The 26,969-nt window shown below is 41.0% G+C and overlaps 1 protein-coding gene across 2 annotated transcripts in view; it reads left to right on the top strand.

The window, feature by feature from the left end:
* Window positions 1-26,274, top strand: part of ERC1 (ELKS/RAB6-interacting/CAST family member 1) — a 310,978-nt gene extending 284,704 nt beyond the window's left edge. For both annotated transcript variants that reach the window (XM_009332891.1, XM_009332890.1), the window contains 2 exons: window positions 7,284-7,472; window positions 19,485-26,274. In XM_009332891.1, the coding sequence (XP_009331166.1) occupies window positions 7,284-7,472; window positions 19,485-19,622 (327 nt within the window). In that variant the 3' untranslated portion in view covers window positions 19,623-26,274. The remainder of the gene's footprint in view (window positions 1-7,283; window positions 7,473-19,484) is intronic.
* Window positions 26,275-26,969: the final 695 nt, after the last annotated feature.

The raw sequence follows: 26,969 nt of genomic DNA, 5'->3' as shown, positions 1-26,969 counted from the left end.
CGGGGGGGGGGGGCGCAGAGGGGGTGAACAATATTAGAGTAAGAAAGAATCAAGCCCAAACCTGCTTTCCAACTTACTAACTATGAAAATAAGCTGGAGAGAAATATGACTAAAATAAAAACTGATAAGGGCATGTAGCCAATCTAGACGCTATATTTTCCTGGCTGGTAAAGTTCCTAATTACTGATGGAGATGTCAGGATTTACAGTTCCAACTCATAGTAGGCTCACCACAGGCAGTCCAACTACATCTGTTTGTTTAATGCAACATATAGGTAAGAGTTACTATATATATCTCTATAAATAGGTATATGTATTAATGGGATTTTGCGTTTGAATGTAGAGCAAACAACTCTAAAGAATTTCTAAAGATGGATAAACCAAGCGTTTGGTGGCTTCATGTGGCTTTGCTTTGAAAGTGTCATATAGCAGGTAGAGAGCTAGAAGAGCAGAATGAAGACCCAGTGTGAGAGAGGGATGAGATAAAGATTCGTATCACTTGTGGACAGGGAGGTTATAGTTCATCTGAGCAAGAAAAGCACTGATTGTGTTCTCTGGTAGACTACTTAAGAAATACCTTCTGTTTTCCATTAGCAATGTAACAGACAGCAGGGAGGCAGAAGAATGCAGTCACTGATACATAAGCATTCCCATGGACACACTCTCCCAGTGCATGTGCTGCAATGTTCTGCTTTCAAACAAAAGCATATTCGCCACTGTTTCCTTTTATCCCTTGTAATAGGAAGAAGCAATAGACAAAATACAGCACAGCAAGGAATGTGTGTGCTTTCTTGTTCACGGTTATATAGATAACAAGTGCTAGAAAGCTTGAATGGATTAAAAATATGAGCAGATTGTTCTTACTTATTCTCAAGCTGCTATGTTCTTGTAGAGGAGGAATCAGCATAAAATCTAATGGATTCTGTGAAATCAAAACTTGCTTAATTACACCTGCAAAAGTTTGATCAGGAGGATGCTATTTAAATCCATAGTGTCACGTACAAGCTGCAAACAGTTGTTAAAACTATTTTCGCTTGCTGTGGGAATACTTTTTTTTTTCTTGATGGTATTCTAGTTGTCAATATCATCAGTCTGACTACTCAGTTTCACACTCTTCTATAATTTAATTTATTATTCAAAATTTTAACCTGATAACTAACACAACTTACAGGAATGAAATTCTCAAATGAAGGAGATTTTAACATATTGAAGTGGAAGATTTTAGGTTCTCTGTAGATCTCACCCTACTTACGCCATCCTGTTTTGCTCCGGAACTAAGCTGCTGGGTTGCTGGACTCCCAAGAAATCTTGAAGACAAAAGAAAACTTAGACAAATAAAAACAGTGTTTGAATTTGTATGTTCTGATCTCATCTTGCAATTAAGCCAGAAATTTCTCTCCTCTGCCTCAGCTAGGAAAGAGGCATATGGACTGTTACAGAAGAAAGAGATGCGACGTGTGCGACGTGCAATTAGTTATATTTAGGGGTGAGGGTTTGGGCGAATGCTCTTGCTTTTGAAAGTAAGGGATTGATGAGACAGGTAAAACTCAAGCTGTATTTAGACATGCCCTTCAGCTGTGCCGAGGTATCTCATTCCGGAACATTCATATTCCCCCACGGCCCAGTTACAAGCTTCTCACAGTCCCGCCAGTGTATTTCAGTTCTGATCTACAGTAGTCCCTGCTATTCCACACATGGCTCCCCGCAAGCTTTTGCTCCGCAGCCCATGTAAGCAAAAGTTGCCAGTGCCATGAAAAAGCACTTCTGGATTTGTTATGTAGAAAAATATATTTTAACTACTCGCTCATTTTCAGTGCTTTAGGAATCCTACCAACCCACTGCAATTCTTTGCTTCACCTACATTACGGGGAAAAGATTTTATTTAAACAGAGGGAACTAATGACAAAACTACTTTCCCTGTTTTGTGTTTTCTCTGTTCTTTTTTTCTGGTCTGATTTTTCCCAAGGTGAAGAGGGTGAACTCTGGGAATCATTAATCCATGGGATTTGTTCATGGTGTATAAAAATTTCAAAAAGAATTTGCTATATAAAAATGATTTCCTAATTGATTCTGTCAGAAATGAACTGAGTAAGACAGCACTGTCACAATAGCCAGAATCTCTTTCAGCTCCTCACGCATGTTGTTTTGTTTTGGTTTATGAGGAGAAAATGATGAAGGTTAGATTTAAATCCATTTTTTTGTCTTTAAAACAAATCTAAAGAAAACTGAGCCTGTCCCTGAGCTTTTGTGTTGTGGTCTTCTGAAGAAACCAAGTATCTGTGTGCAGCAGTGAACTGAGCTGAACTGAACTGAGGTCAGGCTGTGTCTTTTTGAGAACTTTCTTCTGTTTCCATTTAAAATAATGAAGGGAAGACATCAGTGATAAATTGTTCTGAATTTGGGAAAGCTTTGCACTTTCTGAGCCAAATGCATGCCTCATAAAACTCCATTGCATTCAATGGTTACAAGATGATTGTAGTTGAACCCTTGCATTTGTTGCCAAACAAACACAAATGGTCTGAGCAAGAACGCGTAATTCAATTTGCTATGCAAATACTTCCAGGCTATATCATTCGGTATCTTAGTTTATTTCCATATCTCCCAATATAAGATATTTTGCTATATAGGCAAAATTTTCTTGTCTGGTAATATCTATAATAAAACCCAGATACAGGGAGGCATCTGAGGACCCCCTGTGATCCACTCCATCTTTTGTTAGATTTGTCAGGTCCTCGGAATAATTTCTTTTTAACAAACATATGTACTTACCCAGACTTTGAGCTCATCTTCTCCTGTGTAATGCTAGTTTGGGAAGTAGGTTTTGTTGGGTAGCATGGTTGCATCTGTGTGTAACAAAGTTTGAAAATAATTTCCCACACTCACATGAAAAACGTGATTGGTAGGAGATAAAGGGCTACCTCCATTTAACTTGTTTTCCAAGCATATTTGTTATGTCTGGTCTGAAGTTTTGAGGGGGTCTTTGGTGGTGTTTTGGGGTTTTGGTTGGGTATTTTTCAGAATTCCTTATTTTTTTGTGCCTTTGCAGGATCTACAAAGAACACTCAAGGTCCATCGAGCAGGCTAGCAAGCTAGAGCATTTCTCAAATTAGTTAATTCCTTGGAAACGTTGAGGTTCATTCCGTCTACACTTCTTTGTAACACTTTTAACACAAAAACAGTGAAATTTTGACCTCATTATTTACTTTGACCCCGAGATTACTTGTCAATTCTATTTTATTTTCTTCTTGATATAGCTGTTCTTCCACAGATTTTTCTCAAATATTTAAAGATTTATGGGTAAGTTGAGAAAAATCTCCTGAATTATTTGATTGCAAAATGAAGACCACTTATTGCATTACTCTGCCTTTCAGCGTTCTGTAGTGAGTATATACATGCAGCGTATGTGCAAGCAGGGTAGGCAAGCTAATAGGGGCATATGACAGCAGTCATGCCAGTGCCAAATGTATTGGCATTGCTGTGTCAAGAACATGCTATTTTCTCCTTTTTTTTGCTTGCTCAAAGAAATCATAGCCATGTATCCATAAGAAAAAGATTACTGCTGTTGATCCATGATCAACATGCATGTTGATGCGTGATTCTGATGAGTCAGGCAAGTTGTGTAAGGAGATAACTTTTACAAGATCTGCTGATGTAGCTGGAAAAACAGACAAGCTTTTCGGGGTGCATATATGACTTTCTTCAAAATGGGAGCTGCAAATTTACTGCTAAGTAGAAATTTAGAAGGTATTCTCTGAAATTAACTAAGTAAAGTTAATTACTTGGTTCTGCAAAAATGGTTGCTTCCTTCAAAGAAGAAGGGAATGTTAGGAGGCAGAAAGGTGACCAGGTCATTAGCCCTTCTGCCTGGAGAACCCATAATTTAAAGCTGGTGGTGGTGGTGAACGAGTCCTATTACACATTGATTAAAACCATACTTTATTCCACAGGCGTCTATAGATAGTCAATATCGCATTTGTCTCAGATCGACACTGCTGCACTTATACCGCCCATTCACTGGTTTTCTTTTTCACATAACCACCTATGTGTTTTTGCGTATTTACATTCGACACTGCTCAGACAAGCATTTAGACACCACGGTCTCTGTATGAGAGCTGTATTCATCTTTCACGGTAAAAGTGACCAAACATTTAGATAGGTCTCTCCACCCACATTGTAACACGTACCTTTTCTTATCTATGCAGCGTATATATACACATATTTAAATGCAGACTCTTATCATAAAAAACTTTTAAATACAGTTACTCATATTTCAGCTGACCATTATACAGCAACAGCAGGACTACCACTGAAGAAGCAGTATTAATTTCGTTCTAAAGCATTTTTTTGCCCCAATGACTTGCAAAACTACCATTAGATTCACATTTGTCATGCACAAAGAAAGAAAAAAATCTGTGAAATCTCAAAAAAACTGAACATGTTGTTTCCAAGTTGAATTTGTTCTGGAATATGTTCCCAAATGTCTTTATCAGTTGGGAGAGATGGTTTGGGTTTGTATCAGAGATTTGTCAGGCATTTCATGTTTCTACTGCAGCGTTGCCTTTTCTACTGAAACACGTTGTCAAACTTAGCTGGCCATTAACAATATTCTGAACTTGAGGGCACATTAAGCAGACTTCATTCCATGCCGTGATGAGGATGACCTAAACCTATCAGGGCAATTAATGAAGATTGACTGCGTTAGAAGATATTCCAGGGTTTGGTCTGTTTACCCGTTGCTTTCCTAGAAAGCTCTACAGCTCTGGGCTGATCATGAGAACACGATGTGGTTTATGAATCCGGCACTGCCCTGCCATTCTACTTAGCAAATGTTCTTGCACTCTCTTGAGATAAGGTAGTGGCAGCTCTGCTGTGTGGGAAGCACAGTGCCTCTTGCTAAGAGGCTAGTTCAAATTAGATATGGCAGGAACGCAGATATAAGGGCATTTCCGAGTTGACTGGCAGGTTTTAATGGATCCCAAGTGAGAGGAATGATTGCTCTGCGAACAGCTTTGGGAGGGCTGCTAGTTAAGAACTTTCACACGCCTCATTTGGCCTGTTTCCAGCTCGAGGTAGGGGGGGAAGGGTACAGGAGGAATGTGCTTCAAAAGGGGACTTGTCCCCAAGCAATCAAATTCGACTGTTGTATGAAAATCTTCCATCATTACTTGCTAGATAGCTCTGCTTTCTCTTTGTCAGAGAGGGTTTCCGTTCACAAAGAACAGCTGGGAAGGTTGGCAAGTCGGATTCTTCTCAGACTGAAATCTGCACATCTGATGGATATTCATTAGACTGCGGTATCTGACAAAGAATACAAGGCAGCTACTGTATTGATTGGACAGCTAGTTATTAGACGTTGACTACTTAATTTTCACATTTTTATAAAACAGTGTTTTTTTAAGATGTGATATTCCATCACTCCACCCTCTGTGGGCAAACTGAATAGTAAGAAAGACATCAGTTAAATCAGAAGCATCACTTTTTTTCACCTGCACAGGCAGTACACTTTCAGATCATAATCTAGGTAACCCAAATTATAAGAAATTGGGATAAATAGTGCAAATTCAGCAAATAACCAAAGCTGATGGATATAATTGGCTAAATACAGTTGTGCTTGGTGATGGAAGTGAAATGTAACTGTGTTGATGCTACTAAAATATCCCTTCCTATTGCCCCTGTATACAAGAGCGCAGAGTATTCTGCCCTGCTGCAGTTTGCAGTCTTGATACTTCAAGCCATATTTTTATATGTGTACGTATCTGTAAACAGATGTTGCCCTGAGGCTGCACATAGCAGTCGGGTTTTTAATAAAGCATGTGAGCTCACTCTCTCTGCAGGTTTCTCGTCTGTCTCCTCTACCATGGCTGCTGTGTCGCTGTGGCTTTTCGTAGCTGCTGCCACCTTGATGTTCTGGTGTAGGCTGCTGAGTGCAGCTACGCTCTGTAGGACAAGGAGCCTGACATTAGTTAGCTGCTTAGCCGTGGCTCTCAGATCCTCTGACTCTACATATATTAATCCATGTAGAACAGTGTTAGAAGCAAAATAAGTGAGCCCTGACAACCTTATTAAAAGGGGTCGAAGCCAGAGTCTTTGTTGAAAGTAGTGCCAGCACCCTGTTCCTGTTGACTCAGGGATTATCTCACTCCTTATTCATTAGCAGGGTCAGAGGTGTCCTATTGAAAAGATATCCCCAGCCCACTAACAAACAGCAGGTGCAGCCCCTGCCTGGGAACACGAAGACAAGTTGCCAGTATATCGTGGCAAGGCTTTCCAGCTTTCCTAGCTGGTGCACATCAGTGCCTGTAGCTTCAGCACCTCATTTTACGGTGTGGAGGTACAGAGCCCGATTCTTCCTTGATTTTTCATCAGCTGTAAACCTTAGAGTTGTGTATTACTGCAGTTTTGAATACATGCCCACAAACACCTAGAACAATATGAAACACTATGCCTTCTTATGGAAGGGCATATTGAGGGATTCCCAGTGTGTATTTATGCACTTGAGCTCTATACTTTTGTAAAACAAATGAAAAATGGCTCTTCAAATACTTTTAATGGGAACTGGATGACTCCAGTTTGGATTGCAATGAGGAACAAGGATTAGATTCAGATTGGGTGAAGTACAATGAAATAAAATAGTGCTTTTTAAAGTCCTTTGATTTTAGTTTTTTAGTCTATTGTGTAGAATTTGGCTTACATAATAAATTAAAGTCATTGTCTTTTCAAAACTATAGAAAACTATATCTTAAATTTCTGGTTAAGATATGTCTCTATCCAGTTTCTACAGTAGAGGTACGTTCATCTTAGAAACAAACATCTTGGCATCATTTGAAACTATTCTGTTTAGAACATGTTTATTGCATACTTAAGTTACAGTGAAATGTTTGTTGGCAAAACAAGTTAAAATCTACATTGCTATTGCCTTAGTTGTGGACAGACACCTTTTATCAGAAAAATTAATTTTCCTTAAAGCAGGGAGTTGAAATAGTTGACTGAAGCACTGCTGGATAATCAGTACAGTTAATGCATTCAATTTAATACTGTTTCTTTTTTCACCCATATCATCATTATTTCCTATATTAATCAGACAGCTATCATCACCACATCCCTCCCTCTAGTGTGCTTGGTTTCTTTCTGCTTCAGCTGGATGGTTGCTGGGTTATGGGATAGGAGTACCAGGGCGGAGGGAGGTATGAAGCTGAACAAGGTTGTAACTTAGAGGTTGATCTTTGCCTTCACCACTGCTTGGATCTCAGGCTGTTCCTCACTGTCTCTGTTCTCTTATTTCAGATAATTCAGCCCCTCTTAGAACTTGATCAGAATCGCAGCAAGTTGAAGTTGTACATTGGACATCTGACAGCCCTCTGCCATGACCGTGACCCCCTGATTCTGCGTGGACTCACCCCACCTGCTTCCTACCACCTGGATGATGACCGGGCAGCTTGGGAGAAAGAGCTGCAGAAGATGACCCAGGAGCAGGTGAGTTTGTGGTCTGAAGCTCTGAACAAGGGCCAGCACTGTTGATGTAGGTCTTATTGATGTGCCACACCAAAATGTTGGGAAACCATTCTGTAAGTGGTGAAAACAGGTAGCAGAGATCCACTCTTCATCTGACAGGAGGAGTCAAAAATTTTTTGAATCATTGCCATTTAATATTTATTATGGAATTTTATCTGCTCTTTTATCAGTATCTGAGGCCATGCATCTACACACTGCAAGACACCACTTTTGCCATGTTTTACCCATTAACAAATTTTAGCTGCCCTTTATAACTTGATGTAATCATAGGGATCTTAAATCTTTTTTTAATGACACTACTCATTTATAATTGGCACATTTTTATGAGTCACTTTATGTAAATGTATACAATGTCCTTACCTTCTGTTACAATATGTTCTGCCAATAATTTTTTTCTGCTTATCACCTTACCTAAAAATAACCTAAATTGAGATTTGGACCCAGTGCACTAGATGCAATACACCCATGCTTATGCACAAACACACAGAGTGATTTCAGAAGTCCAACAGTATATTTTCAGGAGTTTTGGAATACAGAATTGAAAGGGTTTAATAACAGCTTGTCTGATGAAGTCTCTACAGAGACTGTCAATCTAGCTATAATTCAACTACTGAAATAATCTTCCTTTCTCCCAGCTCTGGTGATGTCTTGCCTTCCTTAATCCCTTCACTGGCCGTTTTTATCTCTTGTTTTCATACTATAATTCATCATTCCCTACAGCCCTTTTTTCTCATTCCTCCCTATTTTTCTTTTCAACTTTTTAATTTTACTCCTATATTACAGAATGCTTTTTTTGTTTTAGTTAAACTAATATAAGGAACTTTTACCAGAAATAGATGTGACTCGTTTTATCTTTTTGACCCTGACTTTGGATTATAATGCCAATTCTTTCACTAAATTATTCACTTTCATATGGCTATACCAAACTCTATCTAGTATGCACACAAACTAGTGTAAGGCCTATATAGTTAAAAGTGGATTTGCGGGTCAGTGAACACTATCTTGAACCTATCCTGAACACTTCAGCTCTGGCTTTCTTCTTTTGTGATGTTTAAGCTCATTTCCTTGCTCTTTCAATTCAAGGCTGAATTTTGATCCAAAAATTGGAGAGAGCAGCTGAGCAGCTGAATTACAGGAAGCCAACAGAAGCATGTCTAACGATTCGGAAAGAAGAGCAGGCCTCTGGAGATAAATATGCCTGTAACAGGGCCTAGACGGTGCAGGACAGTTGATCTCTGTCTTTGTACCTGTCTTCATACATTTATTTGATTCAGCGTGTGCTGTGTGCCTCACTCGATATCTACATTTGCCTCTATAGGTCTGACACATTCCTTTTCCCTGCAGAGCCTGCTAGCCCCTACGCACCCAGAGTCAGCATTTTATTTACCTCTTGGGTTCTGTAATCACTGATACAAGATTAAAAGTTTTTCAGTATAATACAAGCCATCCTCATATATTAAAGAGGTACAGCTCCTACGTTATAGATCAAAACACGAGGCATACCGTTTTGAACCACCTTGTCTGTCAGATTGGGATGAAGCATTGGATGACAAAACCCGTGGCACGTATAGGAGGCATCTCTGAAAACAAAAGTAAAGGCTGGATGCGGGCAAAGTTTGGATATCCCTGAAATAAAGTGACGAGTCTGTTACAGCTGTGATGGTCTTTGAATATAATCAGGATCTGTGGGGATAGGTGATATCTTCTATTTGATCAAGAGAATGTAGGTAAAGAAAATAGAAGAGGCTTTCTTTGGCAAGTTCTTCTGAACAGACAGCCCAAAACAGCATCTGCTCTTTCCAATTCTGTGTATTGGTCTAATAAAAGATAATATTTCTCATTCAAACTTTGCTAGTCCATTAGCAATGTTTATGGGTTACACAGTAAAGAAAGCATTTAAGTATAAATTGTGAGAAAAAGAATTATCTAAGTTGTCCTGGAGAAGAGAAAAAAATGTATTTTTCTATCCTCTCCCATTATTGTCTTAAATCTGCCTTGCTATCACCACAGTTGTTTAAAGTTACTACTCTGTTTGTGATTCCCATGAGTAAGTAACATCTGCTAAAATGTAGCAGTTTCTTCTGCTTTCCCATACTCACTTAGATTGTATTTAACAAGCTTCAGTTGAAAAATACAAACTAATGATATATTTCAATTTACAAAGCACATTTTTCATTTAAGTCGTGGACCTTTTCTGTTTCTAACTGCAGAATTTCCTTTGTTTAAAGTATTCCCATGGGGGGTGGGAATCAGTTCTCCAGATTCGCAGAAGCCCATCACAGAATACCCATTTTGCATCTTTGGAATTTTAATGAGTTTTGTAAATTACTTCAAATCCAGTGCATTAAATTCAGTCCTGTCCCTTCTAATATGATCTTCTGTAGATAATGCTTCGCAAGCCTCAGTGGGAAAAAATTAATCCTCTTGAATGTTAAGAAGTGCTAACATGATTAGGGAGGTTACATTTAACTGAACACCAATAATATTTAAGAATGATGCCAATGTATCCACTTCTCACCAATGAGATTATTTAGTTTGTTTTGGGGTTTTTTTTTATAAATAGTTGAGAATTCATTTTCATACTGCTGCTTTTGGAGCTGTGATTTCCCACTGCAGCAACTATTATTGGCGGAGGTTGGTCCTGCTGTGTTTCATCATAGCCAATATACCCTGTAGGTGTCTCATACCTGCTGGGGAGGCTCAGATACAAATAGTAGGAGTTTTCTGTGGCTTCTTCTGGTAGGTAAAACCAGTATATGAAGTGGATGTAAGCTTTTCGCTCTTCCAGCACATCCACAGTGACCCACAGAAACTAATGTACAAGTCGTTGTCGGAAAAGCCTCTGCCAGCATCAACACCATGGTTCTAAGGGGAATCTGTTGCCACATAAATAATTCTGTGGACTCTCAAAGTTTGATTGATAATTGGTACCTCTCATGTATAATAGTTTCTTTATGCTACCATTAAGTTCAGCTATATTCCTTAATGACTTCAACTGATTTTAATCAAAATATGGGACCAAGATGCTAGATCATTCCTTTTTGGCATTTTATCAAAGATGTTTTGTAAAGCTGGCTTACTGTAGTAAAATTTTGGTCCATTTGTAATAAAGGCCTGAAGCCAGTACTTTATGAGTATACGGTATCTCAAAACCTAATCTAAACTAGTATACTAGACTAAGTTGTGGACAATAAAGAATCTACGGTGCTTGGAACCATGTCATCAAGTTATTTGTGTGGTGGAAGATATTCCTTTGAGTCAGTTCTGACCCAATGTCCCCAAAGAAGTTAACCAACACTGTTTCTGGAACTGTCCTTCGACCCATTCATGTCCTGTTCAACTTTTCTTATTAAAAAATTGAAGTTACCAGAAAGAAGGAAAAATGTTCCAAGTCTCGACACTGAGAAATAAGAATTCCACTCATTCATTATAAATAATTGCATTATCCTAGCAATTTCTATTAAATACAATATTTTCTTTCACTTTGTCCTAAACATATCATTATGTTAATATTCTTGGGCTCTGCAGAACTACTGCTACGTTTCACGTTTCAGATGGTTGCCTTTCAGTGAGGGATTTTATTCCTATATGCAAGGAAATGACATTAAGAACATAATGATATGGTCCACATTTTTATTTATAGTTCAGTTTTTGTTTTTTCTCTTATCTTTACAAAAGGAAAGAATAGAGTAGAAACAGGAACTTGCTGAAAATCACCATTTAAATATGTTGCTAGTGGCGTGCTGCACTGTGGTTGGAAGGTAGCACTGCAAAAAAGTAAAAAGAGACAACCAAAGAGAGCAACCAGATATTAGTAGTAGGCAACAGTGTTTGTTCCGTTAATAGCTTAAGCAGTATTATAAATGTTTCTTGTCATTTCAAATCCAGCTCTAAAATGTGCGGAACCTCATATTATGGAGAGCTTCTTATTTTCAATAGGTCCTACAGTCGTTCTGACAAAATATTTCTTCCAATAGAAGAGGACCCATCCGATTAAAATAATTTTCTTAACCCTAAGAGTAGGAGGAGGAGGCATTTTGCTCCCTGCCATCAGTGGCTCTTTCCAGCCATGTCCAACACATTCTGGCTTCGTCCAGGCTGCTGGGGGTCCTGCCTATTTCTGCTGGCCCGCAGGCACCATTTTTTTTCCCCGCACAATCAACCTGTTCCTCTTTCCCCAGAGGTGTTTCTGGCAGCATTTGCGTTGTGACCTGGGCGTCAAGGGCAGCCTGTAGGACCTGGGCAGACGTATTTCCGTGAGATACTCTCTCAGAGGACACCTGCTATGGAGCTTGTCTCACCCCACTACTAACATGGTGTTGCACCTATGACTGCTTTGGCTGTGAGTTAGAGGCGCTTTTGAAAAATCTTTACGGTCATAGAAGAGCCTTTGTAGTGAGGAAAGGTTGTCTTCCCTCTCCTTGTGTACCAGCTTCAGCCAAAGCACAGACCATCTAAGGATCCACCTACTTACTAATCCTCTCCCGAGAAATCAGGAATGTCTTTTCTGCTCAGCTGCTCAAAGCAGAGGAAGGAAAAATGTGATAATGTCGCTTCACTGTATCAGTCACAACCTGCTGTTGTTAAATAGTCATGGCATGGTTCCAAGGAGCATAATTTACATTGCACACAATTCACATTTCACTCTCAGCAAAGTTAATGTTAAGCTTTTTGTATGAAGGGACACCAGACCACATGTACATAGCTTTCAAATTCCATCTTAAAATTGCATATATGCTTGCTGAATTTTGAAAGTATTACACACACATTTTGATTTGTTATACAAACAATATTGTAAGTGGGATAGACTTTACTCTCTAAACTACAAATAGCTATTTTATAAACATCCTGTGTACTACTTTGTTCAGATTCCACTTGCGTTCCTACTTCTGTATCATCTATGAGAAATTACTCAACTTATTTAGTTTCTGTAAAGAAATTACTCTGCCACGTTTTGCATTTAGTCATTCTAAATTGCTTTATTACTTCAGAGTTTACCCTGTCTTTCTTCTCTGACTGCTCTTCCATTAGCTTGTTATCTTCCCCACCTGATTTATGTCATTTATTTTTAATTTGTAATCTTATGGGAATGCATAATGTGTTTTAAAGTTAAACAGCCCACTTCTGGTCTCTGTTAGAAATTAGAAGTAATAATTGCAACAATTTATATCCTTCTTCGTGTGCAAATGTATTTCCTGAGTCTAGATGAGAAAGTAATGGATATAGGAACTCTCTAAAATTATGACATTTTGTAGCATTTTAAACTTCTATATTAAATCAATGTTTTGGATGAGGATGAGAACTTGGGATCAGTGTCATAGTTCTTAAATACTGGTTGAAGTCACAAACATTATCTGTAAGTTGACCGTATCCATAACGCCAGAACATTATCCATTTTTATTTGTGCATGGAATTGCTAATTTTAATCAAAATATATACTATCAATCAGTAACATTAACTATTCCTAACTGGAAAAGAGATATAAAGGGAAAAACATTGCTTTCAGGACATGGTCAAGTGTTTTGTGTGTGGGTGTGGCGTGTCTGAAATTTACTTTGGACTCATTTCAAGCAGTTCCTACAAGCAGATGATGTACCAACCTGAGCTATTGCCTTATTTTTTCGAGGGCAGCTCACCTCTCCGTATGTTTTGCTATTAGTAACAAGTTGTGTTACTCTGTGCCTTGCTCGGACACTGTGGTCCTTGCGGAAGCTTTTTGCAGCCTCTCCTGGTATGAGTTACTGCTACGGGTTCTGCTTGGCGGTGCAGGGGTCGCTGGGACGGCCCCTGTGGGCATCCTTCCTGGATAAAAGGAACCACGTGCAGGAGCAGCTGGGTCCTTTGTTGGCTTCTCTGGCTCACTGGGTTGTATGAACCAAAATATTCCGCGGACGTTCCTTTCTTGGAACATGTGTCAGAAATTTCAGAGCTAACGGGATTCTCCGTCACTTTGTAATAAACAAAATTATCTTCCTCTTAAAGAGAAATAAGTAACGTGGAAAGAGTAGAAAGGGCTCCAGCTCTGATCCTGAAATAACTGGGTGCATATAACTTAATAATTTCATTGCAAGTACTTCCTGCTTTGTCCTTTCTCCTCTGTTTTGTGCTGTGTGGGTACAAAACCATAACTGCCCGCCAACCCTCTGTCCTAACAGTTAAAAAGTTTGTCCAAAACTCGTCAGCTAGGACGTGTAAGAGAGGTATTTGAGACTTGCCTTGTAGGCAGGTGAATTTTCCCTGTGTTTATGACTGTCAGGTACGGCCTTGACTAAACAGGCAGAGTCCCGGTGGGGACGCTGAGGCCTAGTTCGTCAGCAGAGAAAGGGGCAAGGTACGAGCCCAGCATGAAGGGTGCATCACAGAGAAATTCTGGCAGTGGCTAGCAGTCCGGCTTCAAGAGGGTAAACTGACGCCTGAGGTAACGCATTGCAACTGAAACTCAGAGAAGTAGCCACCTAACTCTTTTTCACAGTCCCTTTATCGTGCAGAATTGTGAGCTGTTGGGGATTAGGGTTGTGGGGTTTGCCTGCATTATGCGTGCTTAGGTCAGCGGGGCCTGGCCCTAGCAGATAGCCCTGTGGTACAGGCAGTAATTATTATTTGTTCTCCTTAGCCACAGAATAACAACTTTCTGTACACTATAGCAGCATTAATTTTCAGCGTGTGACGTACACCAGAACTTACATGAACAGAAAATTGTCCTCTGACTGTGAAATGATTGCCGCTGTTGCTGGAGCATGGACATATTACCTGCAAGTGCAGGATTTGCAGGAAAACGACTCCAGTCAAACGCAAAACATAACTTACAGGCATTTATTTTATTCCTTCTTCCCATTTACAGAATTTTGAAATTCATTCATTACCAAGCAAATAATAGTATTTCTGCTATTCACAAAGCTTAGAGATGCTCAGGAATGCAGGATAAATCCCATGTGCAAAGTTATTTCAAATATATGGTACAAGAGCGCTCAACAAATTTTTTCACGGTTTTTTGTCAAAATTGGTTGTAAAATCTATTCAAATGTATTTAAATATATTTAAAACATATTTTTAAAGTTTACATTATTTTAAAAGACAAGGCAGAATGTTTAATTTGAAATCTTACTTTAATTTTTAAATGCATGTGTTTTAAATATTTTGAAAAAACTAACATAAAAACAAAATTTCCAGATAGAGCAAAAATATTTAAGGGTCTACATAATTTTTTTTTTTTTTTTTAACGTTTGGCAGACTGGGATTTCCATATTCCTAAACCATTCTTTTGGCCCTTTTTTAGGTCTACAGTTGAGAAATAAAGGTTTGTATGTAATTGGCTCTCACTACTTCAAACATACGTATTTACACTGATTGGTCTGGGAAGATGCAAAAGCTCTTGACCATTTGCCTGAGATACAGTGTAGTTTAACTTATTTTGAGACAAAACAAAGGTTAAGATTAAATCAGTTGAATTTCTTTTTGATGCTTATTTCTGTTACTTTAAGCTCTAAACCTGTTTTTCAGACTAACCATAGCCTGATCCAGAAACACCTAAACTTTGGAGAAACATAATTCCAGATCCCAGTATTGTAGCCTTGTAGAAGTCCTGCAGTTAACTTTCTTTTTGTGCTGCTCTACAAGCACCTCATGTTCTGTATTCAGTTTTACTGTCCTTAGCCTGAGATGAGATACTACTTTATTTTTGTTTGCCTTTTTTCATCAGTGTTTTTGTGGAATTGTTAACAAGAAGAAAATAACACTTTGGGGAGTAAGCCTCCTTCATATAAATAAATTTTAAAGGATCTTAGCTTAATGTTGCCTTGTTTATGTTATGGAATAAGCAAAGGCCACAAAGGTTCTGCAGAGCAGCACCACAATTCACCTAGTGTGCATATAAAACCATAGCATCCTATTTCTTAGCTATGAAGTTATCTTCCCTCTGAATGTCAATTAACCTTTAAGTTCTGGAATATCTTGGACCAGAGTAGCACAATGCAAGCTAAATTCATGGTGAATTGTTTGGGATTTTTTTCACCGATGGAGTTTAACTATAAATGGAAAAGTATTCCTGTCATGACTTGCTCTAAACCCAGGAAGGAAGGCAGCAGTGGTGAAAAGTGTCTGAATCTATTGCAGATTATCTGCAAGCTTCCATTCCCCTGAGATGCTGAAGGTCCTTTCTGTTCTTCTATCCAAAGATAAAGTATAAATACTATGAAGCACTTCTGGGGTCCTTGCTATCCTTTTCTTTGTGAGCTGTCTATTTTTACTTGTCATCAACTAGGCAAACATATCTGGCCTTGCCTTCTCTTTTTTGGTTATTTCTGTGAGGCGAGTGTATGAATCTCCTCATATCCTCAGCTGAAAATGCCAGCAAAAAAGGACTGTTAACACTTCTTTATTTTCATAGAAAAATGGCATGGGGAAGGTAACACCATTTCCGTTTGCTTTCACAAGAAGAAAATCTAGGAAACCAGGAGCAGAATTGATAGCAATACTTTTAGAGAAACTTCCTTAAAATTTGGACTGCCGAACATCTAGGTGAATCAAGTTATACCACGGAGGACTGGATGTTCCCCATTAAGGAGCTTGTCTGAATGAGGAGTGACGTATGCTGCTCACAGCTGTTTCTGAAAGGAATGACGTAAACGGAGATGACATACATGATATAGAAATGCTGCAACCAGCCACATAGTCAATTAAGATGTTTTTGTTTAAGTAGAAATCGCATTATTAAACCTAGATGTTCTGAAGCTAGCAAACTCAACACAAGGCTATCATTGCTACTTTTTTCAAAGGCGTTTCATCACAGACATCTGCCAGCCAGCTGTGTAGACTTTCTGTCTGCGCTAATTTGCAAAGTATTATTGCTGGCCTTCAGCATTCAGAGCCGTCTCCTTATGGGCTCTTGATGGTCAAAAGCTTATTTCTTGGAAATATTTTCTTCATCTGGTTAAGTTGGTTACTTTTGTTTGATTGCACTTTATTTATTTTAGCTTTGGCATGGGATTATTTTGTTGGGCTTACCTTGATTTTATAAGGAATCTTATAAATACATAAATGCTGACTAGTACAGCAAGAAACTGAGACATCACTGACTTTGCAGTACTGCCCCACTGAAGACAACATCCTGCAGGATTCTCCCTTGTCCACCAATCTCCTTTCAGTTTTGAAGGCTAATCTCTTTGAGCTTGCTTTTATATTTGGTTATTTAATTGCTTTGCCCTTTCCTGGAGCTTCACCTGGAGGATTTGGCTGAAACGCCTGGAGGAGGGATGCTGGCTGGGCAGGTGGTGGTGCTGGACCCGCAAGGAGCCGGCCCCTGCTTTCCCTGCTAACACTGCCCTCTCCTGGTTCTCCTCCTGCGGACCGAGAGCCGAGGCCCCTTGCAGGAGCCGGATAAAGAAAAGGAGAATTACATCGTTGGCTTCTTCTCCTGTTACTTACTATCTCTCCCGACCTCCACGACCTCCCACTCTTCTGATGAATGGCACCGTGAAATCTTTGCGATGGCCCGAGAAGCCAAGGAAGCCCTGCCTCAGAGCTCAACGTTCAAACCAGTCCCGTGAATTTACCAGCGGTTTGGAGGTTTGCAGGCTGCTGTAACTGGGGCTGCCTGAATCGCTGGGGTTTCACTAGGCTGAGCAACCTGAGACTCGGAGGTAGTCCCTGAAACCCAGTCTCCCGGCTTTTAATATCCAGCACTGCTCCTAGCTGGCTGTGTTGACTCTTTCAATCCTGCTTGCTGACTGGACCTCTCCTAGGCTTATCCATCCATTGCAAGTTTCCGACTAATAACTCTGCCAGGCTGTTGGAACCAGGATAATCGCCTATCCGCAGTGTGCCATTTCTGATCCATTATGGGTTACTGTTGAATTCCCCCCCTCTTCCTCTTCTCCCCCGAGAGCCCTTGCACAGCCCGGAGTGCTCCCTCCCTCTCGTTTTCCCCGCTTCCCCGGCTCATGTCACTCCGCAGAGCAGGATCAGGTTGCTTTTGCATTGTGATTCTTGGCATGAGCCTCTCTCGGATTCGTATAGCTGTTCTGTGAGTACGGCAGCCAGTAGGAACAAAGCACATAAGAACATATTAAACTAACATTCAGCACGCAAAGCCCAAATAATTTACTATATGCTACCCTGCCTAGTAAAGGGAATAGTGTAGCAGGCTTACCCTTTTAATTTCCTTTCTCTCACTTTTGTCTATAGAAGTCTATACCGTAACTTCCTTAAAAAGCATTTGTGATTATTCTATAGTCGTTCTTAGGCTGTTTGTTTTTATGCGGTATTTCTTGCAGTAACAATCTCCTGTGCTTTGCTTGATACCATCACTAAACAGAGATGTACTGTTGTATCAGATTAGAATTTTAATTGTAGAAATATAACCTTTCCCAATGCATTGTGCTTTTACGGTGGTAAAATGATCCCTGTTGTCCTGCTGTCTGACAGTTCTCTCTTTTTAAAACCTACAATGAGCAGTGTTACAGAAGTACAAAATATAGATCAAGAAATGTGCATACTGATGACCAGTTATCCCTTCATGGATGAAAAATTCCAATTTGACATCTTTTCCATGACACACATGAACACAGTAGAGTTCCAATAAAAATATTAATAACTTAGGAATAAGAAATGTTATGGGACTGCCAGATAATATTAGAAAAAAAATCAAACTTAAAAGAATGTCCAAAAACAGATAAGCTAGTTGCTACAGCTGCTCAAAATGAAAAAGAAATTTGGATGCAGAGGCTTGCAATAAACTTAAGACTACATCTAAGTAGTATGTACCTGCTACAAATATGCTTGTCTTATATTAATATGGAATATACTTTATTAGAAGGAATCACATCACTGAAAAAACAGAAAAGTTTTTTGGATGTATAGTATGTGAAAGAGCTATATGCTTGAAAGCTTATCCAATCTATCTATGTCATCTGGTCTAATAAGAGATGCTGCTTCTCCTTGTTTTGTTAGATCCTTAGACCATCCTGAGTACAGTAATCCCTAAAATGCTTGCACAAATTACAGCCTCACTTGGGATTCTGCACAGTTCACAGGCTAGCATGGACTTTATCAATTGCTGATCAGATAAACAGATTACTGAAGGCAGATGTTTTCTGCTCTTCATTAAGACTCTGTGGGCCCCTAATTCTGGCAGTGGCATTAGACTCGGAGCTAAAAATTATGTTCACATATACTCCAAGACGTTGTGTGGCATGGTTTGTAACACCGCTTGTTGGACAAACAGTTTATCGACTGTAGACAGAGTGAATAAGATAAAGTTTTGAAGTTCCATGTCATTCTGAGCCAATTTCAATCTGAACAAAGAATGATCCAACAGGAAATGCAACGTTAGTAAACAAAAGCCCCTGTATGCTCCACCACAATTGTGTATAGTCATCTTATGACTGAGTTAGGAAGCACAGTGTCTGAAAATGATAAATTCCGCAGAAAAAATAGAATTCTGGTTAACTCAGAGTGTATTAGGTATAATTATGTATAATCATTTCTATTGATTTCTTATAGGAAGTAATTCTGAAGTAATGTCCTATAAAACATCCCATTATTCCTGAATAAAAGTCAAACTATTTAAAATAATGTACTAGCAAAATGCTGTATTGCTTCTGGAACACAGTTGCTTTCAGAAAAACATCCTACAGAGGAAGCTTTTCTAATATTTATTGTAAAACAATTTGTTCAGGAATCGTTAAGCCAGTTAGTTTTCCCATGTTGACGTGGCCTTAACTGGGAAGGTCACAAGCCTGGTCCTGTAGTGAAAAAGTGAAATTAAGAGGGGGGAGAGCATCCAGCTTCTGGTGAGGGAGTCACCACGGGAAGATGCCAATCCTGGAAGTGCCCAACATGTTATGCCTCTGCTAGTTCCCTTTCTAAAAGTGGTGGTTTAGCTTAGAGCTGAGCCTGCTGGCTGGGCAGGTCTCGTTATACAGTGAACACGTTCAATAGCGGAGAAATGACCATGCCTCTGTGTTTTTCTTGCAGCTTCATGACGAGTTAGAAAAGGGCGAGAAGGAAAGCGCAGAGCTGCAGGAGTTTGCCAATGCCATCTTACAGCAGATAGCGGATCACTGCCCTGACATCCTGGAGCAAGTCGTCAATGCACTTGAGGAGTCGTCATGACCTCAGCCACTAGCCCCACCGGAGCAGCACACCAGTGGCCAAGCCCAGTCAATCCAAGGAGCCATGAGAGTGGATAGGAATGTGAAAGACAGAAAATGGAATAGAAACTTCCGGTGCACCTTTTACAAAGAAAACAAAAGAAAAAAAAAAACTCTAAAAACTAAATGCTCTCTAGGTTCTTCCAGTCTATGATTAATCAGTCATGTTTGCATTCATCTTCTCACTGCCTTTCTACTTTAGAATCCGATTCCTCATTGACTTTGTCAATGGTGACTTTTGGATACAGCTAACCAGAGCTCTTCCAAGTCTACTGAGCAAAGAAGAGGGGATCCACTGAATACAAGCAGCTCTAGTTCTCCATGAGGTTGCAGAAGGGTGCCCTTGCCTTTATTCATTTATTGATTCTTTTTTCTTTCTTTTTTTTCCCATAAAAGCTGAAAGCCTGAATTTCATAGTGCTAAAACCAAACCTGAGCGTGCTCTGATTATGGCTCGTGACTGGCCAGCATCAGCTAGCTAGCTTAGGTCTCGCTGCCTGTCTTAATATCTTTTATGTTCTTAAATAACAGAGCGAGGAAAGGAAAGTTTCCCATTTTGTTTCTGTTAGTCGCTTCATCTATCAGCTGGGAAACAAAGTAGGCATACTGGTACTTTCTGTTTACTTAACTTTGATTTTTATTGTTCACTGATCTGACTCTGAAGTGCCGAGTAGGGCATTTTTTCAGGTAACTGTTTTCATCTGTTGATTTCTTGGGGTTTTTAGCTGAGGTTTCTCATCATAGGTCTGTGTCTCCTAAGTTCTTATTTTATAGAGAGCTCTCTCCCTTCAAGCAGGTGTGGTCAACAGGTCAGCTCCCGGCTTTAACTTGTATAGTTTGTCCATTGCCAATTTTTCAGGCCATAGCTTTGTGAACACTAGCTGCCATCAGAAGAGTCTTCGGTGTTTTGTAAATGAGAAAATTGCATCATTTAGCTTAAAAGTATAATTTCAAAGCTAAGTTAGGTAAATCGGTAACATAGTTCTTACTATAATTATAATTTAATTTATTTTGGTTTAGCTTAGGTTGACAAGGAATGAGTTTGAGTTCAGAGCAATAACCCAGTCTTATAAAGAGGAGCATCTCTGCTGGAGTTGGCACCCAGCTGAGTAAATAGGTGTAAAATCACAGCTTTAGTTAAACCAGTGCAATTCTTATATGTATATGAGAGGCCTTAGTCTTGTTCCCATCCATCTTTGACACTCATTAAAGCCCCTGCTGATAGGTAATATGACCTGAAATAGCAGGTCGGTTTGTCATTGTGGTAGCAAGTCAGAATCCTATTTTATGAGTAGGACTTGGGTGTTCGTTCTTGGACTATGCATTAATGGGGAGACACGTTTTTTCCTGGCTACCAGTGGTTATGTGTGTCTGGGGGCATCTGCAGGACAGAACCCTTTAACACGTCCCCATGTGCTCCTTAAAGGAGTTGTTCCCCTTTAGCTTTCTCATATTACTTAAGAGAATGAGGGGAGGGGGAAAGGAGACCAAATATCAACATAGCAGTGGAAGAAATCTTGGTTTTCTAGTCACTAGCTAATTATGAATCCTCTCAGTAAACCTCCCATTCAGAGCCTGCAGTTTAATTCCATAGGACTTACTATATTTTGAGCTTAATCACTAAACTGTTATGCTAAGGAAAATGTTCCAAGTCCTTTCAGGAAAACTGCATTTCTCATGTCTTTCACATCCACAGCACAGCTCCCCTGTAGGTCTTTCACACCTTATTTTTATCTTTAGAAGTGACCGATTGCTTCGAATAGAAAGGAGATCAGCAAAAGTTTGAGTAAGGGAAGATGTACCCTGTCTTTTTTCAAACAAGCACTGAAAATTGGGCAAATCTGAAACCTTATATACCTGTAGACTCTATTGAAAACTAACTGATTTAAAATAAATCACATCCCAATTCATTCTACTGTAATGATTCAGCAGGAGGAACTGGATCCATAACCATGGTGTCCACTAGGAAGAAGTATGTAAGGCTCCAAAGAAGAGGTGATCACACCTTTCCCGCGTTTTGAACTGCCAGTGCTTTGCGAATCAGGAAACGTAGCTTTGGTTCTTGCTGTAGTAGCAGCCTGTGTCTGAAGCTTTTGTTGTCGTGGATGAGGAGAGTAATGGGAACCTGAGTGTGTGCAGGGGGGGAACACCGGAAGGCATGTAGACAGTGACTGTACATACCGCTGAGCCGTGCCTCATCCCAGAACCACCCCGTTGGTCCCATTATTTGAGTCAGCACGTTTCGATAGGAGCTGTTGTTTTGAAATCTTTCCTCTTGCTTTTTCTTCATCACCCCTAATTACACACTCAAGGAATTTAATGCCGCCTGTAAAAGCATCAGAGCCATCAGCCTAACATCATCGCACCACCACCACCACTCCTGACTATCTCATTAACTTATATGGTCAAATCTCCAGCTGCCCTGGTTCCCTGCTGTAAAACAATCCCTCCTCTGTGAGAAGCTGTGGAATTTCCCTTATCGATGGTTCAAATGACTCCTGCTTGTAAACCTCTTACTGAGATGTTCCTTGATAGTGTTTCTGCTGCAGGCAGGGGGAGGGGATGGGAACGAGGGGTGGCCACTTCAGGCTGTTATTTCAGTTCCCTTGGGTTACTGCGTTGCCCCTTCATTGCAGGAAAGCTGCGAGTTTCAGTCCTGGTTCTTCTGCATCTTTAACTCAGCTGCCAGCCTGTGGCTGCATTTCCAGAGTTGCAAGTGCCCCAGCCAAAGGCATGGCGCTGTCATGACAGCATGTACAGGATCCACGCGTCGGCAGCCAGGTGAATCTCACTGTTTACACATCTCCCGGCCTCTTCCCTGAGAGGATTTGTCAAGCCTGGCTAGTTTTCACGCTGGCCATTTGGTCTTTTATCTCCCGGCCACACACCTGCTGTTCCTCCCATCTGGATTGTTGGGCCTTTGCAATTTTTCTCGTTAACCGCTTTTTTTTCTAGGTCTTCTAGGCTTCCCACCTTAAACATTGATCTTAGACCTCAGTAAAGTGCTTTCAGGGAGAGAGCAGATCTCATTTGGGAACAGACTTGATCCGACTTGATCTCCGCTGAACTATTTCAGGTAATCTCTCTGATCCTGTGTCGACAGAGATCTTGTCATGGTGAATAGCTTGAGGAACTATGTGATTTGGGAGGTGCTGCTGGCTACAATTTAATGCTGAACGCGACCAGTGAAAGCTTTTTCTTTTTGCTCGTATGGCGTGCCGCACCATTGGCCTTAGGGCAACGAAGGGATTTTGTTATCGTAATCCATCATGAAATTGCATATCGGGCACATGGCAGAGGGGCCATGTGTGTGCACATACTGCGATGCTCATCCAGTTGCCTAACCCACCACTGCTCTCTTAAAATCTTATACGCAGGTGTCAGCAGCCAGGCAGATGCAGACAGTTTCCTACCACAGCAGTCCTGCAACACAGCAGCTCTGGGAAATTCAGGGGCCCTTCCCGGGGAGCCTGGGGAAACTTGCTTTTTCTTCTCCTGTTGAATGAAGTTCCGTTTGCTACGGGAGCTGTGAAAGTTTTCGTTGCTCTAATACTTTTTTTTTTCCTTTCAAGCTGTCATTTGTAGAGAAACTGAGAGATGTAAGGACTTGAGGAACTGTCTGTAGAAAATTTAATAGATCATTTTAGCTGGGTTAGGGCTAAAAAATAACTCAAGCTTGAAGCCCACATAGAGTGTAAAAGCTGACACCTCAACCACGCGTGTTCATGATATCCACAAGTCCAAGTACATATTTCCTCTGAATCCAGCCTCATGTAAAACACTAAAAGGACATTACAACACTAGAATTACAGGGTGAGGACATGAGCACTGTTTGCGATTGGAAGAAGAATTGCCTGGCGTGCTCCCAAACGAAGCTCTAAGCTTCTAGTATTCTCTCTCATTTTGACTGCCTTTGACCAGCTTTCCCTCTAGAAAATGCCAAACCCTCTTTGGAGTATCTGATTTTTGCCAAGTCCGGGGGGACGGAAGGTGAAGGTCTGACGATGCACGAAGCTGTGTGTGCTGTTTCTGGTTGCATGGCTGGAATATCCCTTCTCTAGCAAATTTTCTGGTACTTTGGGGCTCTCGGTATTTTGCACAAGGGAGCGTTAATGTCATAAATCTCGTAGACATGACCCTGTTTTTTGAACCAAAGGGGCACCTCTTTTCATTTGCCCTGTAATTCCCACCCATTCTGCTGCTAATGCTCAATTTGTTGGGGAATTTCTACAACTGGTAGAAGGTTGACAGGGTTGAGTCCCCACTCCTGTACTAATTGCCAATCATTGCCACTGAAGGGGTCTTTACAAAGGGCATAGAGTGTCACGCGCTGATACCATTTTAAAGCAAAAATTTCTCTATGTAAGTAATGCGTATATTCCTCAAATGACTCTGATGAAATGCAAAAGGGAAATAGTACAATCAAGGCGTCTGATATTAAAGGAAGCCTCTACTCAGCTCAACGCCCGCACTGGAAGAGGGAACGGGAGAGGATGCAGAAGGCCGTGGATAACTAACACTGCCCCAGCGAAGCCGGCGGGGTGGGAGGGTCGGGCACGGGGCATCGCGCCTGGCAAGGCCAACTCTGCCAACCCGTCTTGCCAGCGTGGCGAGGAAAAGGAGTGTTGGGGGGGAGGGGGGTGTTTAAATAATATAATGTTTTTAATTGTTTTTTCCACATAAATGGAAGGAACCTTACGCAACAGCAAATCCTTCTGAACAAAATGGCTGTGTCCGCTGACTATTTTTAAAAAAAAAAAAGAAAAACTGTTTCAAAACTTTTTAGTGTCAAAAGCATAAACACAGAAATCCTGACTTTTTCCAGTGTGTGTGGTGAGTGCTGTAACCCTTTCATCAGTATCTCTCCTGACTTTTTCAGGGGTGTTTCTTCCTGTTTTGTTTTCTGCTTGTCGATATTGTCTGTGTGGTCCTAAGGCTGGGGCAGTTACCAACAATGTGTGTCTGTTGTCGGATTAAAAAAAAGATAGTAGTAGAACTGAAAAAGATGTGTTTTAAAAAAATATATAAAAATAAATTTCATCAAAAGGAATTCAAGTAAAGAAGCAACAAAGCCGTGACTCCTCCTCTCGGGATTGCACGGAAAAGGATTTGTGGGCTTATAATTATAACCAGTTGCCTTTCACAGGCTTTTGAGGTCCAAGGCAGCTTGGCCTCTTAGGAAATGTTACAAACCCTGTATAAATTCCTGCTTTCCCAGGTTTATACTGTACGCGTGTAATACAGAAATGGGCAGAATGAAACAGTATTTTGGAGATCCATCTTTCCTGGTAACGGTTATCAACACCAGGTGTCCCTTAAGATAGGAACCGGTGATGTAAATGGGCCGAATGCTGTGGCCAAATTTTCCCTGTCTCCTCAATCGCACCCATCGATACCGGGGACACGTGCAAGCGCAGATCGGCTGGTGCAGGTAGCCGTGTGTAGGCCCATTATCAAAGCTGCACTTCTTTGCATCCGGTATTGGTCACATAGCCGCAGCGGGTGATGCTACGGGAAAGGACTAGCAGCCGCCTTCGGCTGCGGTTGCATCGAAGACTTGGCGCTGCTTAAAAGGAACAACGTGAGGCTAAACCGGCATGTAACGTAAACAAAAAACCCCACGCAAATCGCTTTGCCTATGAGACTAGGTAAAGAATTCCATTAAATGAATGTATTTTTTATACCAAACTTACCGTACGCTGTTTGTCCCCGTTTTGCACTTCTAGTTTGGATCTTGAAAATCAAGTCAATCACTTTTGGTTTTAAATAGAAGTTTCCACTTCAGGTTCTCAGTGCTTTGTTGGGGCTTTTTGTTCAAAACATTGTTTTTCCGTTTGGAAACTGGCAAAAAATGGGTCTATCAGTCACGTGTACTCTTTTTTGTTATAAAATCTGGTTATCTAAAAGCCAAATTTTATGAGTAGACGTTGTTCCTTTAATCTACCCCATCTTGCCAGCTCTCCGTGGACACGGCCAAGTCTCTGTCCTCCCTGCCTGCCCAGGGGCAGCTGCGTTTGGCCCTTACTGACACGCTCATTACAGTATATGTGGGGAGGCTTTAGCGGCAAATGCCTTTATCTGTTCAGACGCTGAAGGAGGATGAATCAAACAGGACCACGAACAGGGGAATAATTTCTGTGCTAGCCTAACATGCTGCTCCAAGCCCACTAAAACAGTATATTGCCGTTTCCCTCCAAGTCGGTAAATGAGGAGAGCCGCACAGCAGGTTCACAAATCATTTGTGGGGTTAAAAAAAAAATCTGTGGGATGCTCCATCCACTCCACAGACGCGGATCCCTCATTTGCTTTGGAAGGGACGTGTTGCACTTTAGCGGAGGGGGAGACAGGCTTTGGGGATGGGATCTAGCGTACTTGAATTCCTTTTTGAAATAACAGCAGCGGGAGACATTGATGTCTGTGATGCAAGTGCGCACGCTGCCTTCAACTTGTATGTGTTTTATTGCTGGAGTCATGTTACTGACAGGATAATGAAATTGCAAAGAAAATGTGTTATATTCAACTTTGCCTTGATAATATAAACACTTTGTTCATTTTTTTTCTTCTTTTTTTATTCACGGACTAAGTTCATCAGGAAATTATAAAATTATTTAAAAACTCTGTGCCGTGTCTTCATTTCGGTGAATTTCGGTGCGTCTTGCTCAGTGCCCTGTGCTGCGTGCCCAGGTTCGCAGGGCAGGCAGGAGGGCTGAGGGGCTGTGTGGCTGTTCCCTGAGACCAGGCTTGAGGTCCTATTTGTCGCCCGCCAGCACCGCTGGAGCAACCCTGCTGGGGGCCTCGGCTGCACCACGTGCCTGGCAACGCCCGTGGGCATAGCTGGGGCTGCCTGCAAGGTGAAGGTGAGGGGCTGTCAATCACATGAGTGTCCCGGTTACCCCAGGACCTCACAGGTCAGGTAAGTGGAGATATAACAACTGCATTTCCCGTCAGCTGTTTCCTTTGTCCCTCTCGTGCCTGTTTTCCAAGTAAACGTGACTTAAACGTTGCTAACGAGTGACTGAATCCCAGATGTGCATCCAGCGTTGAGTCAATGTCAGGATCACGTCTTATGGAGGAATGCGCCTGGAAAGCCTTGCTGTGCCAAGGCCGGTGAGGCTGTCTTACAGAGCGTGTTCCTGGGGAGACCCGGACGCGGGTCCCGTCCCCACGGGAGCAGAGGAGAGTCACCGCTTCGTGGCATAAGACGAGCCGTGCCCCCTGCAACGCTGGTGGAAACGGGCTCTACCCAGCGTCCAGTCTCCAGCCGCATTTTGAGGACGTGGGAAATTGCCTGAGTAATGTCACTACAAAAT

This window comes from Pygoscelis adeliae, unplaced genomic scaffold (genome assembly GCF_000699105.1).
Source record: "Pygoscelis adeliae isolate BGI_AS28 unplaced genomic scaffold, ASM69910v1 Scaffold38, whole genome shotgun sequence".
Taxonomy (NCBI): domain Eukaryota; kingdom Metazoa; phylum Chordata; class Aves; order Sphenisciformes; family Spheniscidae; genus Pygoscelis; species Pygoscelis adeliae.
This window is presented reverse-complemented; position numbering and strand designations above follow the sequence as displayed.